This window comes from Giraffa tippelskirchi, chromosome 11, assembly GCF_054371585.1.
Source record: "Giraffa tippelskirchi isolate mGirTip1 chromosome 11, T2T-mGirTip1v1.2.pri, whole genome shotgun sequence".
Taxonomy (NCBI): domain Eukaryota; kingdom Metazoa; phylum Chordata; class Mammalia; order Artiodactyla; family Giraffidae; genus Giraffa; species Giraffa tippelskirchi.
The window spans coordinates 148,380,631-148,400,177 of record NC_137285.1 but is presented as its reverse complement, the minus strand read 5'-3'; the positions used below and the strand labels follow the sequence as shown (position 1 = coordinate 148,400,177).

Sequence of the window (19,547 nt, the reverse complement as noted above, 5' to 3'; positions counted from 1 at the left end):
ACTTACCCACTCCTCTCGGGTGGAGGTGAGGGTGGACTCGGGGAGTCTTCCTTAATGCAGTACATGTCAGCAAAGTCATATTTCATTCAAGAATATCTCCTGTTGCCTTGCCACGTATGGAGAGCTATAGAAAGTGTACAAAGTGAATTAGCTAGGTCCCTGCCTTCATTGAGGGCTTCCCAGGTGACGCTAGAGGTAAGGAATTCCAGTAAGAGATGCGGGTTCAATCCCTGGGTTGAGAAGATCCCCTGGAGGAGGGAATGCAGCCCTCCCCAGTATGTCCCATGGACAGAGGAGCCTGGCGGGCTGCAGTCCACGGAGTTGCAAAGAGTCGGGCACGATGAATGAGCTGGCATGCACGCTGCCTTCAGTGAACAGTATGGGGGGCGGGAAGGGAGGCGTGGAGAGACAAACAGACCCGTGAAGGGTGGTGGAATAGGTGAGGCCCGCCTTCTCTGCCGAAGAGAAGAGTCAAAAACTAAATCCTCTCGTGCGTTCGCTAGACTGTCGGTTTTACAAATCAAGGAGTGTCTCCTGAGAAACCAGGACTTCGGCTTCTTTTGCAAAGTTGGCCTCCATTCCTGCTTGGCGGGGCTCTGCTGGAGGACGGGCCGAGGCTCCGCCGTCCCCCGACCCTCCCATTGCCTCTTTCTTCCCTCCTCATCAGCTGCCTGGCCTGGAGGCCTTTGGGCTGCACCGTGCGCTCCTGGGTTTTCAGCCGAGCCGGTCGCTGAGTGAGAAAAATGTCCTCGCTGTCCGGGAGCGGGCGGTCTCCAAGGTGGCTCCTAACCACCCACCCGCTCTGCCCACTCCTGCTCATCACCAGTATGTTCTTCCATTGTGCACCCAGCCTCGAGAGAGGCTTTTGTTTGTTGGACTTTTTTTTCCTTTTTAAAACTTTTTATTTTGCATTGGAGTATAACTGATTAATGGGCTTCCCTGGTGGCTCGGGGGTCAAGAATCTGCCTGCTGATGCAGGAGATGTGAGTTTGATACCTGGATTGGGAAGATCCCCTGGAGAAGGACACGGCAACCCACTCCAGTCTTCTTGCCCGGGAAGTCCCGCAGACAGAGGAGCCTGGCTGGCTGTAATCCATGGGGTTGCCAAAGAACTGGAGGTGACTTAGCAACTAAACAAAACATAGCTGTTTAACAATGTTGTGATAGTTCAGGTGAACAGCGAAGGGACCTAGCCATATATATACATGTATCCGTTCTCCCCTAAGTCCCCCTCCCATCCAGGCTGCCACATGACACTGAGCGGAGTTCCATGCTATACGGTAGGTCCTTGTTGGTTACCCACTTTAAAGACAGCAGTGTTCACTCCTCCTAGTAGAGGCTTGCATCTAACGAACAGAACACAGCAAAGATAGTGAAAACTGTCCAAGGTTCAGGCCCAGAAGATCGTAGTGGCCGTCCTCGTAGCGTTCCTCTCACCCCCCGCCCTCCTCTCTGTCCCCCCCTTCTCCTCTTGCTTGCAGACTCTCAGGAGGCAAGCTTCCATGTTGTCAGCTGCTCTAGGAAAAGACCCGTGTGGTGGGGACCTCCGGGCAGCCTCCAGCCCACCGTCAGCGCGGAACTGAATCCTGCCAGCACCCGCCTGAGTGAGCTTGGACGCAGATCCTTCCCCGTCGAGATTTCAGATGACTGCAGCCCTGTGAGAGCCCCTGAAGCAGAGGGCCCAATGGACCTGCACCCTGACTCCAGCCTAGAGAAACTGAGATAACGGAGGTTGCTTTAAGCCATTATTTTCTGGGGTCGTTTGTTGCACAGCAAGAGTTAACAACCACTAACAGTTCTCACAACCATTACGATTATCAGAGAATATGCTTGGTCATTCTACGCCTATACCTGGAAGGCTCGAGGCACCAGTCCAGGCGTTTGAAGTACACCAATGAACAGGACAGATAAAGATCCTTGCCAACTTGTAATTTACATTCTGGAACAATGTTTTTACATAGACGTCATGCTATTTTGAAGGAAAGAAGGGAGAAGGTTCTTAACCTTTCAGCTCTTGAACCACTCTGAAACTCCCAACAAAAGCCACAGACTGGTTCTTTGGAAAATTGTATGGGCACACAGCATTTTGTATGCACTTTCAGGAAGTTTCATAAAAATTCTTGTGGGCTGACCTGAGGGACATTTTGTAACAAGCATCAGTTTGAATGCTGGGGCAAAGAGAAGCAAGACAGAAATTAAAGCATCTGGGGAGAGACAGATATTAAAACCAGTCACTTTAAAAAACTAATTAAGCTGCACCAGGTCTTCGCTGCAACACGCAGGATGTTTCAGTTGCAGTATGTGGACTCCTGCTTGCGTCTTGTGGGGTCTAGTTCCCTGACCAGGAATTGAACCCTGGCCCCCTGCGTTGGAAGTGTGGAGGCTTAGCCATTGGACCATCATCAGGGCGGTTGTTGTTGGAGTCACAGAGCCTTCATGTAGGAAGTGACAGTTAGGCAAAATCTGGAGGATCAGTAGATAGAGCAGGATGGAAGAATGTTCCAGGCCCAGGTGGGAGAACACGGGGTGTTGATGGATGGGAACAGGTCCCTCCGGTGAAAACACGGAGAGGGGAGACCCCAGAGTGGGGAGGGGCGGTGGGAGGGCCCAGATGGACCAGGAGGCACTGCTGGGAGCCTAGACGCTTGCTCAACAGGCACAGGAAACCTCCAGGGGGAGTGGCCTGCTCAGAGCTGTGTTTGGTACGTAATTCTCCCTGGAAGGTGGACTTGGATGTATGAGTGGAATCCGGAAGGTCAGGGTGAAAAGGCTGCAGGAGTCCAGGTTGGATCTGATGAGACCCAGGCTTGTGGGACAGCAGTGGATGGAGAAGAGAGAATCTCTCTCTCTCTCTTTTTAAAATTTTTTGTCCATGTCACTCACGACCAGGGATCAAACCCATGCCCCTGCAGTGGAAGTGTGGGGTCTTAGCCTCTGGACCACCAGGAAGTCAAGCATCAAAGGTCGGAACCTCAGGCTCACGGGTAGGTTCAATGTGGAAAGGGGGGCTGGGAGCAGAGATCAGATAATTTCAGTTTGGGCTTAAACAACTGCGTGCAAGGTGGCGCTCTTACAGACCCAGGCAGCAATGGAGGAAGAGCGAGGGAGGGAGGAGCAAGGTCATCTTCCGTCATCACTGAGCACTCAGCGTCCAGCAGATCCCGTCCTGACTGTTCCCCTGCAGCCGCCCGCCGCAGCCCACCTCCCTCTGACGCGGGCTCGCCTTCAGCTCCGGACGGCTCGGGCGCCCTCCTGTGCGGTGTGTCCTCCTGTTGTCCTCAGTCGGTCAGTCAAGTCTGACTCTTTGCAACCCCACGGACTGTCGCCCAGCCCAGGCTCCTCTGTCCTTTGGATTCTCCAGGCAAGAGTACTGACATGGGTTGCCATTTCCTTCTCCAGGGGAATCTTCCCGACCCAGGGATCAAACCCGCGTCTCCTGCATTGACAGGTGGATTCATTACGCCTGAGCCTCCTGGGAAGCCCGTCCTCCTTTGAGGGTTGATAAATTAGACACGGGAAGCCTCTCATCTTCCGATCTGGGCACCGAAGCCTCTTCAGGGACTCCGCCCTGCCCTCTAGTCTGGATCACCGCGCCTCCCGGGTGATTCGTGACAACACAGACTCTCTGTCCCCCATGGCACATCCTTTAGATGCAGTTACACTTGCTGTGTGATAATTTGATTCATCGACGCCTCTCCTCCACTGGACTTCATGTTCTCTGAAGATAGACTCTGTGCCTTATTCATCCTCCAATTCCCTAGTGCCTGATGCTTGTAAAAGTATTTAAAATTTTTTTTAAACTGAGACATAATTCACATGATGAGAAAATCGACTCTTTTGAAGTGTTCAATTCAGTGAATGTCAGTACATTCACAAAGTTGTACAGTCATCACCACTATTTAATTGCACAACATTTTCTTCACCCCCCTTGCAGAAGAGACCCCACAGTCATTAGCGATCACTTCCCATTTCTCCCTCTCCTGCTGTTAGTTTTAGTCATTGTTGGTTTTTGATGACAAACCTTCAGTCTCAATGTATCTGCCCATTTTCGGCATTTCGTATGCACGCCAGTCCTATAATGTGTGATGTTTTGCATTTGGCTTCTTTCACTCAGCATTCAACTTTCATCCATGTTGTAGCATGTGTCGGGACCTCCTTCCTTTTTATAACCAAATAATAATACATTGAATATTACTTACGCATTTTTTATTTTATTTTAGTTTTGGTCACTGTGCAGGGCTTGTGGGATCTTAGTTCCCCAACCAAGGATCAAACCCAGGCCCTCAGCAAGGCATGTGCTAACCAGTGAACCCCCAGGGAATTCCCGCTACACACATTCTTATTTGTCCATTTATTCTTGGACAGTTGAGTAGTTTTCAATTCTTGGCTTTTACGGATAACAGGGCTATGAACATTTGTATCTAAGTTTTTGTGTCCACATAATGGTTTTGGGCTCCAAAATCACTGCAGATGGTGACTGTAGCCATGAAATTAAAAGATGCTTACTCCTTAGAAGAAAAGCTATGACCAACCTAGACAGCATATTAAAAAGTAGAGACATTATTTTGCCAACAAAGGTCCATCTAGTCAAAGCTTTGTTTTTTCCAGTAGTCCTGTATGGACGTGAGAGTTGGACCATAAAGAAAGCTGAGCACCAAAGGATTGATGCTTTTGAACTGTGGTGTTGGATAAGACTCTTGAGAGTCCCTTGGACTGCAAGGAGATCCAACCAGTCCATCCTAAAGGAGATCAGTCCTGGGTATTCATTGGAAGGACTGATGCTGAAGCTGAAACTCCAATACTTTGGCCACCTGATGTGAAGAGCTGACTCATTGGAAAAGACCCTGATGCTGGGAAAGATTGAAGGTGGGAGGAGAACGGGATGACAGAGGATGAGATGGTTGGATGGCATCACCGACTGGATGGACATGAGTTTGAGTAAACTTCGGGAGTTGGTGATAGACAGGGAGGCCTGACATGCTGCAGTCCATGGGGTCACAAGGAGTCAGACACGACTGAGCACCTGAACTGAACTGAATGTTCTCAGTTTTCTGCAGTATATACCTAGGAGAGGAACTGCTGGGTTTTAGCACTGACTCTGGAACTATTTGAAGCTCGGCCAAACCATTTTTCCAAAGTCGCTGCACCGTTTTATTTACATTCCTAATGCAAAAGTTTACCATAACTATTTGTGGGGCTGAATAAATCATCTCTCTGCTGTGAGCTGGATACTGTTATCTCCAGCACACGACAGCCTGCAAGAGGGAGGCTCAGCACTGCGAGTGCCTCGGGCAAACCCGTACACATGACCCGCTGCAGGGCAAGAAGGGACCTGGCTGTGATCCGGGTAAGCACTCCTGACACGCCAGCAGGGAGGCGGGCGAGCCAGCAGCTCACAGGACATGCAACGCAACAGCCCTGTTGTCCTCAAGCTCTGGGACAGAGTCTAGAAAGGGGTGACTATGGGGGCGGGAGGAGGGGTGGGTGAACCCTATCGACTCTGATACGGGAGTGGGGCTCTAGTCTCTTCTCTGAGACTTTCCTGGGGGTCCCGTGGTTAAGAGTCCAGGCTCCCACTGCAGGGGCCAAGAGGTAAGTCCTGGTCTGGGAACTGGGACCACATGCCATTCCCCCATGCTCCCTACCAGCCCTGCGAAAGTCTCTGTCTTTTCCAAATGGAGTTATTTATTTTGGGCTGCACTGGGTCTCCAGTGCTGTGAGCGGATTTTCCTGGCTGTGGCGAGTGGCGGCGACTCCCTGGTTGTGTAAGGGCTTCTCTTCGCCGTGGGTCCTCTTGTCTCAGAGCAGCAGCTCTGGGTGTGCGGGCTTCAGTAGCTGTGGCCCAGGGGCTTAGTTCCTCCTCAGCAAGTGAGATCTTCCCGGACCAGGGATTGAACCTGTGCCTCCTGCATGGGCAGGCAGGCTCTCAACCCCTGGACCACCAGAGAAGTCCTGTTTTTAAAATTATTATTATCTGAACCATTACTGTGGCTTCTTCAGTTCAGTTCAGTCGCTCAGTCATGTCCGACTCTTTGCGACCCCATGAATTGCAGCACGCCAGGCCTCCCTGTCCATCACCAACTCCCGGAGTTTACTCAAACCCATGTCCATCGAGTTGGTGATGCCCTCCAACCATCTCATCCTCTGTCGTCCCCTTCTCCTCCCGCCCCCAATCTTTCCCAGCATTAGGGTCTTTTCCAATGAGTCAACTCTTCGCATGAGGTGGCCAAAGTATTGGAGTTTCAGCTTTAACATCAGTCCTTCCAATGAACACCCAGAACTGATCTCCTTTAGGATGGACTGGTTGGATCTCCTTGCAGTCCAAGGGACTCTCAAGAGTCTTCTCCAACACCACACTTCAAAGGCATCAATTCTTCGGCGCTCAGCGTTCTTCACCATCCAACTCTCACATCCGTATATGACTACTGGAAAAACCACAGCCTTGACTAGACAGACCTTTGTTGGCAAAGTAATGTCTCTGCTTTTCAATATGCTATCTAGGTTGGTCATAACCTTCCTTCCAAGGAGTAAGCGTCTTTTAATTTCATGGCTGCAATCACCATCAGCAGTGATTTTGGAGCCCCAAAAAATAAAGTCTGACACTGTTTCCACTGTTTCCCCATCTATTTCCCATGAAGTGATGGGACCAGATGCCATGATCTTAGTTTTCTGAACGTTGAGCTTTAAGCCAACTGTGGCTTCTTAACTGCTCTCAAGTCTCTCTCCTTTCCATTCCTTAAACACACAAACCCGACCATATCTGTCTCCTTCCTTAAAAACAAACTAAACCAAAAGAAAACAAAATCCGGGAGTTCCCATCACCCGTCTCACAAAATAAGATTCTCACAAGGGAGGACTCTACACAGGGACGTCACTAGATGGCCCAGACTGAAATCAGACTGATTATATTCTTTGCAGCCAAAGATGGAGAAGCTGTATACAGTCAGCAAAAACAAGACCGGGAGCAGACTGTGGCTCAGATCATGAACTCCTTATTGCCAAATTCAGACTGAAATTGAAGAAAGTGGAGAAAACCACTAGACCATTCAGGTAGGACTTAAATTGAATCCCTTACGATTATACAGCAGAAGTGACAAATAGATTCAAGGGATTAGATCTGATAGACAGAGTGCCTGAAGAACTATGGACGGAGGTTCATGACATTGTACAGGAGACAGGGATCAAGACCATCCCCAAGAAAAAGAAATGCAAAAAGGCAAAATGGTTCTCTGAGGAGGCCTTACGAATAGCTGTGAAAAGAAAAGTGAAAGGCAAAGGAGAAAAGGAAAGATATACCCATCTGAATGCAGAGTTCCAAAGAAGAGCAAGGAGAGATAAGAAAGCCTTCCTCAGTGATCATTGCAAAGAAATAGAGGAAAACAATAGAATGGGAAAGACTAGAAATCTCTTCAAGAAAATTAGAGACACCACGGGAACATTTCATGCAAAGATGGGCTCGATAAAGGACAGAAATGGTATGGACCTAACAGAAGCAGAAGATATTAAGAAGAGGTGGCAAGAATACACAGAAGAACTATACAAAAAAGATCTTCACGACACAGATAATCACTATGGTATGATCGCTCACCTAGAGCCAGACATCCTGAATGTGAAGTCAAGTGGGCCTTAGGAAGCATCACTACGAACAAAGCTAGTGGAGGTGATGGAATTCCACTTGAGCGATTTCAAATCCTGAAAGATGATGCTGTGAAAGTGCTGCACTCAATATGTCAGCAAATTTGGAAAACTCAGCAGTGGCCACAGGACTGGAAAAGGTCAGTTTTCATTCCAGTCCCAAAGAAAAGCAATGCCAAAGAGTGCTCGAACTACCACACAATTGCACTCATCTCACACCTAGCAAAGTAATGCTCAAAATTCTCCAAGCCAGGCTTCAACAGTACATGAACCATGATTTCCAGATGTTCAAGCTGGATTTAGAAAAGGCAGAGGAACCAGAGATCAAATTGCCAACATCTGCTGGATCATCGCAAAAGCAAGAGAATACCAGAAAAACATCTACTTCTGCTTTACTGACTATGCCAAAGCCTTTGACTGTGTGGATCACAACAAACTGTGGAGAATTCTTCAAGAGATGGGAATACCAGACCACCTGACCTGCCTCTTGAGAAATCTATATGCAGGTCAAGAAAGTAACAGTCAGAACTGGACATTGAAAAACAGACCGATTCCAAATAGGAAAAGGAGTACGTCAAGGCTGTATATTGTCACTCGGCTTATTTAACTTATATGCAGAGTACATCATGAGAAATGCTGGGCTGGATGAAGCACAAGCTGGAATCAAGATTGCCGGGAGAAATATCAATAACCTCAGATATGAGATGACACCACCCTTATGGCAAAAGTGAAGATGAACTAAAGAGCCTCTTGATGAAAGTGAAAGAGGAGAGAGAAAAGTCTTAAAACTCAACATTCAGAAAACTAAGTTCATGGCATCTGGTCCCATCACTTCATGGCAAATAAATGGGGAAACAGTGGAAACAGTGACAGACTTTATTTTGGGGGGCTTCAGAATCACTGCAGATGGTGACTGCAGCCATGAAATTAAAAGATGCTTGCTCCTTGGAAGAAAAGCTATGACCAACCTAGACAGCATATTAAAAAGCAGAGACATTACTTTGCCAACAAAGGTCCATCTGGTCAAAGCTATAGTTTTTCCAATAGTCATGTATGGATGTGAGAGTTGGACCATAAAGAACGCTGAGCGCCGAAGAATTGATACTTTTGAACTGTGGTGTTGGAGAAGAGTCTTGAGAGTCCCTTGGACTGCAAGGAGATCCAACCAGTCCATCCTAAAGGAGATCAGTCCTGGGTATTCATTGGAAGGACTGATGCTGAAGCTGAAACTCCAATACTTTGACCACCTAATGCGAAGAACTGAATCATCTGAAAAGACCCTGATGCTGGGAAAGATCGAAGGCAGGAGGAGAAGGGGACGACAGAGGATGAGATGGTTGGATGGCATCACGGACTGGATGGACATGAGTTTGAGTAAACTCTGGGAGTTGGTGATGGACAGGGAGGCCTGGCGTGCTGCGGTCCATGGGGTCGCAAAGTGTCAGACACGACTGAGCGACTGAACTGGTTTGGACTATACTGGCAGAGGTCCTTCCAAACTGACCCCAGCCGTCCTTCCCAGCTCCCTTTCTCACTCCCCTCTTCCCATTAGTGGAGAGACGTTTACCACTGGCTGTTACAGGTCAGGTCCTGGGATGGGTTGCAGGCATAATACAAACCAGCCACAAAGTAGTTCCCAAGGTGCCTGCCCTCCAGAGACTTCTAGCTCCTAGGGAGGGAGCAGGCAACAATACTGCTGATTCTAGATCAGGGTGAGCGCTTCGTCTCAGGGTAGAATAGCACTGAGCAGGAGGGGGCGGGGGGGGGTGCGGGGGGGTGCACCTCTAACGCAGCCTAGGAGCTCAGAGCTTCCAGCCAAAAGGGGAAGCTGGGGGAGAGTTGTGAAGGATGAGTACATCGGAGATGAAGGAGGGAATCTGTCTTTACCACAAGAAGGAATCACAGGCGCAAAGGGAAGACGATGTGGAAGCAGTCGGCTTCACACTTCATTCCACAGGTGCTTCCCGAGTGCTCTTAGCTGCTAGGGGCTGTTTCTGGCACTAGAGACACTGCAGTGAACACTGCAGACCAGACCCTTGTCCCCATGCAGCTGACAGTTCCCCAGGTGAAAAGAGGCAAATGTGGGTTGGAGAGAAAGGCAAGCATTAACAGCCACTGGGGAGCCCGTGGACCCCTAGAGTCTGTGGAGCTGGGTCCACAAAAACCCTGGAATTTAAATGTAGATAAATGTGTGTGTGCATCTTCACCCAGGCCTTTTCACCGGGAGTGGCCTCATAGCATTTTATTACATTCTCGAAGTGACCTATGACCGCCTTGGGTCACGGGGTCTTTATTCTAGGGCCCCTGGTGCGAAGCTAAGCAATTTGACCTTGATCTGGAAGTTCTGGGAGCCAGTCGTGGATTTTGAGAAGTGAAACCATCACTGCCTGACACCCACTGCACCCCTGCCACAGAGAAGTCCTTGTGCCTTTTCAGCCGCTAAGCTTCTGCTTTCGCTGGTTCCTCCGGACCTGGAGGAACAGGAAGGGCCACACTTTAAAGCCAGCCAGCCCTGACTCCGCATCCCATCTCTACCTCCATTTCCCAGCTGCCAGCCCCCAGGCCTGTCCCCCTGTGACAAGCTCCGAGGTTTAAATGAGCCTGTGATGTTTTGAGGATTTAATGATAATTTTTGCTTGGAAAAATTAGGGCTTCCCTGGAGGCTCAGACAGTAGTCTTCCTGCATTGTGGGAGACCCTGGTTTGATCCCTGGGTCAGGAAGATCTCCTGGAGAAGGGAATGGTTACCCACTCCAGTATCCTTGCCTGGAGAATCTCATGGACAGAGGAGCCTGGAGGGCTACTGTCCATGGGGTCGCAAAGAGCCGGACACGAGTGAGCGACCGACAAACACTTTGCTTGGAAAGTGCCCAACGTAAGTTAGCCACTCAGCAAATGTGAGTTCCTCTCACGGCGAAGTGGCCCCGCTGTTTAGAGAGTCCCTCTTGTCTGGGGCCTGGTACGTCCTAGGCAGTTGCTCACACGCCCAAAGAGCTTTGGGAACAACATCAACATCACTTTCCAGACACCGTGATTAGCTCACATCTGTACTGATGGGCCCTCGTCCTCATCCCATGAGTCCACACCACAGTTCACCCTCTGTTTTACAGAAGAGGAAACTGAGGCTCAGGGAGGTCCAGAGAATTCCCAGGAATCAGTGGTGTGGAGGGCTCCCATCACCACATCTTCTGTAATAGTAATGATGATGACAGCAGTAACAACCACAGTGAACACTGATTATGCTTGCTTTGTGCCAAGCGCTGCCGTGAGCATTTTGCCCGCCTCATAACCCCCAATTCCAGCCCCCAGCTCTCCAGCAGTCCTACCGTAGGTACCATTGTAAGGTAGGTGCTGTTGTTATTACAACTTACAGAAGGAAACCGAGGCCCAGAGAGGCCCAGCAACTTGTTCAAGGTAGCCCAGGGCAGTTTTCACATCCACTCTCAGAGCTCGACCTGACTACCTCTGCAAGGAAATCCGTGTCACTCTGCCTCTCTCGGAAAACTCTGCTCCCAGCTGCACAGTTCAAAACCCCACCTGTCCGCCCGGCATCGCGGTCAGCGCGCTCCAGCCGAGTTGTTCTTTGTTGTGGCCGAGGATACAGAGAGGGCCGCATCGTTCTTCTGGGGGGCCCGGGGCGGAGGCTAGGGGCAGGGAGATGCGTGGACATTTTAGGCGCAGGCCGTGTGCCGGGGAGAGTGTCTGGGTATCCGGGATCGAGTCACGTGCGCGTGAAACTCGACCTAGGGGCAGGGTTTGGGGAGGGAACCCCCGCCCCCAGCTCGGAGCGCAACCCCGGACGGGCGTCAATACAGCTGTTGGCTCGCTCCGTCGATCCACCTCGTCCCAGCCTCGCCGCGCGGACTGGGGGCCGCCCAGAGGCGTCGTGTCCCCCACCTCCTCCGATGGAGCAGGGGCGGTGAGAGCCCCAGGCGGAATCTCCGAGGCCGCCCGGACGCGGCGCTCAGAGGAGCCCCGAGCGCCGGGACGGTCCCGAGCTGGGCCCGCCGCACACCGGTCGCCGGACGCCGACGGGCCCGCGGCCAAGCGAGGCGCGCCTGCCCGGATCAGAGGTGAGCGGCCGGCGGGGCTGGGCTGGGGAGTCCCTGAGAGCTGCCCGGGTGGCTCCTACCGATTCTTCCAGGCTCCCCAAGAAACCCTGTCACCTGAGCGCGCGGCTCCCGCCCCTTCGGTCTGGCCCCTCTGCGCCCTCTCCGGCCGTGCTTCCTCCGCTCCGAGCCACGCTCGCGTCGGAGGCCATGCGGGCCTCCGACGGACCTGCGGCCGCGCCCGAAGGCCCAGGCCCATTTCACAGATGGGAATACTGAGGCTCCCGGGCGCAGGCACTCGCGGCTTCCCCCGCCCCCTCCCACCCTTTCTCAGCGGCCCGGCCCGCCCCTCTCCTCTGCGATTTCCTCGGGCTCTCCTTCCCCTCACCCCCGGCCGCTCTTCGCCCCGGCGCCGCCCGCCTGCCATCCCCTTCCGCGGCGGCGGCCGTGCCCGAGGCTGGGGCGGGGACGGGCGGGGGAGCGCGGGCGGCTTGTCTCCCTCTGGTAAACACGGCCGCCCGCCGCCCCTCCGCCGCCCCGGCCCTTATTGAGTCAGCGGCCGCCGGACTTCCTGCGGGGACCCGAGCCCCCTCCGGACGGGAGAGGACTGGCGGGCGCCTCGGGTGAGCTGGGGGCGCGGGGTGTGCGGAGGGCCCGCCTGGGGCCCCTTCCACGTGGCAGCTGCCGGCCGGGAGCGAGAGCCCGCGGGCACTTGAGTCGCCCGGCGCGGGAAGGGGCAGGGCCCGCGGGAGCCCGGCCCCGGGGGAGAGGAGTGGTCTCCCCGGGGCCACAGGCAGAGGGAGGGAGGCGGGGGGTGTCCTGGGGCTGCCATCCGACTTCCCTTTCCTCCTCCTGCTCGCCTCGGGGAGTCTTTCCTGGAGCTGGAGGCTGGCTGGCGCCCGGCGGCGGCTTCAGAGCGAGCCCTGCCCCTTGCTGACCTCTGGGGACTCGGGGAAGCCGGGTTTGGACGCCGGGAGCCGGGCACCGCGTGCCTGGGCCTCGGTGGAGGAGCCTGGCGGCGCGCCGGGAGTCTGTGGCGCGCAGACAGGACCTTCCGGTCCCTGATAGTGACCCGGGGGGCGGGGGGGACCCCAGCGCCGCGTGCGCCCCCCTCCCTGCCAGTGCGCCCAGAGCCAGCCCGGCGGGACCCGCTGGGAAGCCCAGGACGTGATGGGGGTCTCCGTGAAGGGCACCCCTCACGTCGCAGGCGGGCTCGAGGGGGCTCTCTAGAGCCCTCACGATAAAGGATGCTTCTCGGGGTCCTCTGGGCGCTTGGCTCAGTGCTCTGTGCCCCGGCAGGCTGGCCACCGGGATGGCCCCCACGCTGGAGAGGGCGTACCAGCGGCGCTGGTGGATGGCGTGCACCGCAGTGCTGGAGAACCTGTTCTTCTCCGCCGTGCTCCTGGGCTGGAGCTCCCTGCTGATCATGCTCAAGAACGAGGGCTTCTACTCCAGCATGTGCTCAGGTACCCCGAGAAGGGACCAGCGGGGGCGGCAGAGGGGGCGAGCACCCCGCAGGGGCTTGGGCACCCCCACGTCTCCTCCAAACTTTCTCTAGAGAAGAACTCACCGAATTCCGTTTGCACTGAACCCCAAGAGTCCTGCCGGCATCCAGGTTCCCCACAGCAGACTTTGGCAACCTCAGGGCTAGAGCAAGGCGTGCTGCCGCTGCTAGCTGGGTGAGGGTTTTCTTGCTGGGGCTATTGTCAGGCTGAAGGAGGCAAAGGAGAGTCTTCAAGCTGGATTTGATTGTCAAGGTGGGGTTGGGGGTGGTGATGTGCCTCATTTTCCAGGCCCTTGGAGGCCTCAAGTCACCTCTCATACGAAGTTAGTAGCCTCATTTCCTCTAGGGCCCCAGCTCATAGGGGTCTCTGTTTCCCATTTTGGTCACCTTGGCTTTGTATGAGGAACACTGAAGGCTGGAGTGAGAATTCTAGCAATCTTGGGGAGCGCTGTCGGCGTTCAAGTGCCGGGAGACAAGGAGTCGCCCCTCCTGCTGCCTGGGACTTGAGTTTCTCCTGCCGTCTGACACGGGGATCTTTCTTTTCTGGGAAGGAGGGTGCTGAGCTGACAGGCTCAGCCCGAGGAGCTGGAGGGATGTGGAGTTTGGTCCTGGCCTGCTTATCCTCTCCCTCCAAACGCCTGGCCGAGGAACTGGCTTTGGAGGAGGGCCAGCTTGGGTTAGAATCCCAGGAGCTGTCTGACATTAGCAAGGTCTCTACAGCACTGAGCGCTTCCCAGGTGGCGCTAGTGGTAAAGAGCCTGCCTGCCAATGCAGGAGACATAAGAGGCGAGGGTTCGATCCCTGGGTGGGGAAGATCCCCTGGAGGAGGGCATGGCAACCCACTCCAGTGTTCTTGCCTGGACAATCCCGTGGACAGAGGAGCCTGGTGGGCTTCAGTCCACAGGGTCGCAGAGAGTGGGCATGATTGTAGAGAGCATGAATGCAGGCTAAACTGTTGGGCTTCAGTCGCCTGGTCTGCAAAGTGGCAAAAAGAGCCGTGTCTATGCGGTGAGAGGGAACAGTACGTGATCCGCGTGAGTGTCCTTCCTGGCTTCTCCCAGCTCCTGACTTTACTCCCTGCAGCCGCCTGCCTTGGCTATGGGAGAAAACCGTTGCCTTCACGGGGGTGGAACTGGGGCGCCCTTGATTTCTGCACCCTCTCAGCTCCAACCCCCTGCCCAACTAATCTGTAAGCGGCAGGTGGGGGGGTGCAGGATGCGTGGGCATGCACAGCCTGATGGGGGGCCCGAGGAGGTGGGGATTCAAGCTGGCAGCTCGCTAGGAGAGGCAGGCTGGGTCAGGAGGAGCTGGCTTGGGGTGGCATGCTGGGCGTCCCAGGGTGGCTGGGAGAACCAGGCAGAGGGCCAGGGCATCCCTGTGCCAGGCAAGGCCAGCAGTCTAGGTCTGAGCTGAGCTGTTTGCCCTGGAGACGGGGGGGACCTGCCCTTTGCTGCCTCCTGGCCTTGATGCCTGTCTCTGCCTATCCAGTGGCTTCGCACCTGTTTTGTTTTGTCTTTTTAAATCAACTTTATTGAAGATTAATTTACATCACACATTCTGATGAGGTTGGACAAATTTATACACCTTAGGAACCATCACCACGTTCAATATTTAGAATATTTCCGTCACCTCCAAAACTCCTTCCCTTTTGCTGCTCGTCGTCCAGCTTTTCAAAAATACGGATAAGAGGTTGATTAAGATAGAAGGCTCACAGCTTACAATTCACCCATTGAAAGTACACAAGTTGGGGGTTCCCGGGTGGTCCAGTGGTTAAGAATCCGTCTGCCAACGCAGGGGACACAGGTTCAACCCTTGGTCCGGGAAGATTCCGCCTGCTGTGGGGCAGGTGAGCCCATGGGCAACAACTGCTGACGCCTGCACACTCTGGAGCCTGTGTGCCCAGTGAGAGAAGCCACTGCAGAGAGAATCCCCACACGGATATGCAGATATGCATATGCAGATATGCAGAGAAGCCCCGCATGGCCACAGAGGAGCCCCTGTTCACCGCATCCAGAGGAAGCCCGCCTGCGGCCATGAAGACCCAGCATGGCCAGGAAAAAAAAAAGTATACAAGTTAATGGTTTTTAATTTATTCAGAATTGTTCCACCATCAGCACAACCACTTTTAGAACATTTTCTTTGCCCCCCAAAGTCACCCTGGACCCACCAGCAGTACCCTATCCTCCCTGCCTCTTCTTTCACCCCCCAACACTAGGCGACCCTTCGTCTACGTCCTGTTACAGGTTTGCTATGACGAACACAGACTTGCTTATTCTGAACGTTTCGTGTAAATGGCATCTTGTAATAGGTGATCTTGTGTTAGGGTTAGCATGATGTTTTCAAGGTTCATTCATGTTGGCAAAGGTATCAAGACTTGGTTCCTTTCCAAGTCCTTTGCTACCGCATTTTATCTCTCCACTGAACAGTTGCTAGACATTTGGGTTGTTTCCTTTTGGGGGCTGTGATGGTGATGCTCCTGTGGACACCCATGTTCAATCCTGGGTGGACATGTTCTTCCCTTCCCTATGGAGTTGCTGGGCCATAGGGTAACTCTAACATTTGAGGAACTGCTAGCTCTTTCCCATTTTCCATTCCTATCAGCAGCGCACGAGTGTTCCAACTTCTGCATATCCTAGACAACATTTGTTATTTCTCATCTGCCTTATTGTGGACATTGTTATCTTTCTGTGGTTTTGATTTGCATTTCCCTGGTGGCTAATGATGATTGAGCATCTTTCTCATGTACTTCTCAGCCACTGATGTACCTTTTTTTGGAGACATCTATTTAGATCCTTTCCCCACTTTTGAAGTGGGTTATATTTTATTCCTGAGTTGTAAGAGCTCCTTGTATTCTAGGTACAAGTCCTGTGTCGGATACAGGAGCTTCTCACTTCAGTGATGTTGCAGGGCACAGGCTCTGGGTGTGTGGGCTCCGGAGTTGCTGCTCCTGGGCTTTAGAGCACAGTCTCAAAAGCCACGCGCGCACTGGCTTAGCTGCTCCTGGGCACGTGGGATCTTCCACGCCCAGGGATTGAACACGTGTCTTCTGCATTGGCAGGCAGATTCTTTACCCCTGAGTCACCAGAGAAGCCCTCTTTTCACATTCTTTGTAGTGTTCTTTGGAGCACGGAACTTGTTTTTTTTAACTGAAGTATAGTTGGTTCATAGTGTTTCCTCAGTTTCTGGCGAACAGCAAAGTGGTGTGGTTTTATCTGTTAATTCATACACATCTATAAGTATTTTTCATATTCTTTTCCATGATGGTTTATTACAGGATATTGAATATATAGTTCCCTGTGCTACACAGTAGGTCCTTGTTGTTTATCTAGTTTATAGGTAATAGTATGTAGCTGCTAATCCCACACTCTTAATTTATCCCTCTCATCGCTCTCCCATTCCCCTTTGGTAACCTTAAATTTGGTTTATGGTAACCATAAATTTGGTCTGGAGCATGAAAGGTGTTAATACTGGTGAAGTCCAAGCTATCTTTGCTTTTGACATTTGTGCTTTGGTGTCATGTTTTAGAAACCATCGCCTCATCTAAGACCACAAAGATTCACATCTGTGTTTTCTTCTAAGAGTTTTCAAGTTTTAGCTGTTACATGGAGATCTCTAGTCCATTTGAACTTACTTTTTGTGGGCGGTGTGAGGTAGCCACTGGTGTTTTCGGTTGCCCAGACGTGAGTGTGTGTTGGGGCCTGGTTACTTGGGGTCACTAGTGGTGACCAAAGTGAGCCCTCCGTTCTTCAGAGGACTTCAGCCTCTGGACATCTGGCTGCTGGGGGCTGCTATACCGCTTCGCATCAGTCCTGCTGCTCCGTCCAACACACCTGCTTTCTGCTTCTTGAAGCTTCCCTCTACAGGGTCCCAAGAACGCAGACTCAGAGCGGGACCCTGTCCCCACTGTGTGTGGACGGAGACAGACAGCGTGGCTTCCGGTTCTGCTCGGTGCAGCCAGTTCCTTACCTGTCTTAATATTGTTGTTGCTGCGGTTGAATCACTACGTCATGTCCCACTCTTTTGCGACCCCATGGACTGTTGCCCACCAGGCTCCTCTGTCCATGGGATTTCCCAGGCAAGAATACTGGAGTGGGTTGCTATTTCCTTCTCCAGGGGATCTTCCTGACCCAGGGGTCAAACCCAGGTCTCTTGCACTGCAGGCAGATTCCTTACCACTGAGCCACCCAGGAAGCCCAATAATATCTCCATTACCCTGTATATAAAGTAGGACCGACAATCCCTACCTCACGAGGCTGTTGGTAAAGTGAAATGAGAGCCGGCATACAAATTTCAGACTCCTGGTGTACGCTCTTATTTTGTTCTGCACCCAGCTTGCCCAGCATTTGCTGTGTGACCTTAGGCGAGTTCCTTACCTCTCTGGATCTCCACGTCTAAGTCTGTACAGCAGAGTGGATAACCCTCATCCTTCTTGCTTCAGGGAAATGACGTGGGGACCAGTGATGCCATTTAACAGACGTTGAGTTCGTTATCGAGGCGCTTATTAGCATCAGCTTTGGGGTTCCCTGACCTCACCTCCTTTCTTCTCAGCTTTGGTGGATGGCTCACCCACCCGTAGGGGCATCATAGCCAAAGAGGACTCTGTTACTCAGAAGGTAGGCAGAGGCGATTCAGTTGATGACACACAGTGTATGCCGCATAAATGCCACAATAATAAAACAGTAGCTAACGTTCACCAAGCATTGACTACTTGCTAGTGAGATCTTTAGTCCTCACAACAACTCTGCTTTTGTAGCAGAGCAAGCTGGAACTTCCCTGGTGGTCCAGTGGCTAAGACTCCATGCTTCCAATGCAGGGAGCCTGGGTTCGATCCCTGGTCGGGGAACTAGATCTCAAATACTGCAACTAAGCATTTGAATGCTGCCAATAAACATTCTTTATGCTGCAACTAAGACCTGGGACAGCCAAATAAAATGGAGCCTGGAGGGCTATGGTCCACGGGGTCGCAAAGAGTCGGACATGACTGAGCATACAAGCACAAAATAAATATTAAAAACAAAGAGGAGAAAGCTGAAGCTCAGAGACGCTAAGTAATTTGCCCCAGGTCACACAGCTAATAAATAAGGAGCAGAGTGAGTGTTCAGCCCCAGATCTGACCCCAGAACCTTTTCCCCTCGCCTTTAGCTCAACAGTCCTCCTGGGGGAGTCCTGTTACAGACAAGACAGCCAGCCAGAGCCCAGACCTGTGGGTGTTTGGGGGACTGTGGCTGTGTCAGCTGCAGGATGGTGAATCTGGGGGCTGGGGGGAGGGGGTGACGGTGAGGAAGGGCTCACAGGCCTGGAGACAAGGAAAATGGAATCTTTCTGCGAGTACTGTGTGTGCATGAAGCAGTCCATACAGCCCTCCTCTCCTACAGTTGCAACCACGGAACCCATTTCACAGATGGGATAACAGAGCCTCAGCTTCACCGCACAGACAGTGGAGCCAGAGTTCGGACTCCGAGAACGCTAAACAATGATCCTCTTCCTCAGTGTTTCCCAGACCTCATCATCTGCAGCTCACCTGCGTGAGTTTACATTTCTGTGTGCCTTAGGTACTATTATTTACTTCCTATTTCCTTTTAAATCAGTCCACTTAAAAAGCCTCATGAAAACAAAGAAAAACAAAACAAGGTTTTAAAAGCCTCATTTTCTTTTCCTTTGTTAAGTTATTTTTTATTGGAGTGTAGTTGCTTAACGAGGTTGTGTTAGTTTCCGATGGACAGCAAAGTGAATCAGCTGTAAGTATACATACTAAAAAGCCTCATTTCATTTCTTTATTTCTGGGTACGCTGCATGTGGGATCCTAACTCCCCAACCAGGGATCGAACCCACACTCCCTGCATTGGAAGAGCAGAGTTGTCACCACTGGACCACCAGGGAAGCCCCCTAAAAAAGCCTCAGTTTAAAGTGTGATATTCTTGGAAACTTGGCTTTGATGTTACTCACAGATACACATCACACATATATATCTCTTTGTTGTTGCTGTTCAGTCACCAAGTTGGGCCTGACTCTTTGTGACCTGGTGGACGACAGCGTGCCAGGGTCCTCTCTCCTTCACTATCTCCTGGAGTTTGCTCAAACTCATGTCCATTGAGTTGGTGATGCCATCCAACCATCTCATCCTCTGTCGTCCCCTTCTCCTCCTGCCCTCAGTCTTTCCCAGCATCAGGGTCTTTTCTGATGAGTCGACTCTTGGCATCAGGTTGCCCGTCCGTCTTGGGTGGCCCTGCATGGCATGGCTTATAGCTTCACTGAGTTACACAAGCCCCTTTCCCACGACGAGGCTGTGACCCGTGAAGGGGTATATATTTCCCATACATATGTACATGTATGTGTTTGATATACTTTTGAATAACTAAT

The 19,547-nt window shown here is 52.1% G+C and overlaps 1 protein-coding gene and 1 long non-coding RNA gene across 15 annotated transcripts in view; both read left to right on the top strand.

Moving 5' to 3' along the window:
* The first annotated feature begins 1,481 nt into the window (after positions 1–1,481).
* On the top strand, positions 1,482–3,828 carry LOC145525571 (uncharacterized). Its single transcript, XR_014068296.1, has 2 exons — positions 1,482–3,285; positions 3,400–3,828. It is a non-coding gene; the product is annotated as an uncharacterized LOC145525571 (long non-coding RNA).
* A 7,590-nt stretch (positions 3,829–11,418) lies between these two features.
* SLC43A1 (solute carrier family 43 member 1) overlaps positions 11,419–19,547 on the top strand; it is a 29,383-nt gene continuing 21,254 nt past the window's right edge. For 5 of the 14 annotated variants that reach the window (XM_081538967.1, XM_081538962.1, XM_081538964.1 and 2 more), the window contains exons 1-2: positions 11,419–11,707; positions 12,983–13,149. In XM_081538967.1, coding sequence (XP_081395093.1) covers positions 12,996–13,149 — 154 coding nt within the window. In that variant the 5' untranslated portion in view covers positions 11,419–11,707; positions 12,983–12,995. Of the gene's footprint in view, positions 11,708–12,136; positions 12,307–12,982; positions 13,150–14,981; positions 15,253–18,562; positions 18,713–19,547 lie in introns of those variants that run through there. The other 9 variants (XM_081538961.1, XM_081538963.1, XM_081538955.1 and 6 more) reach the window with 4 other exon arrangements.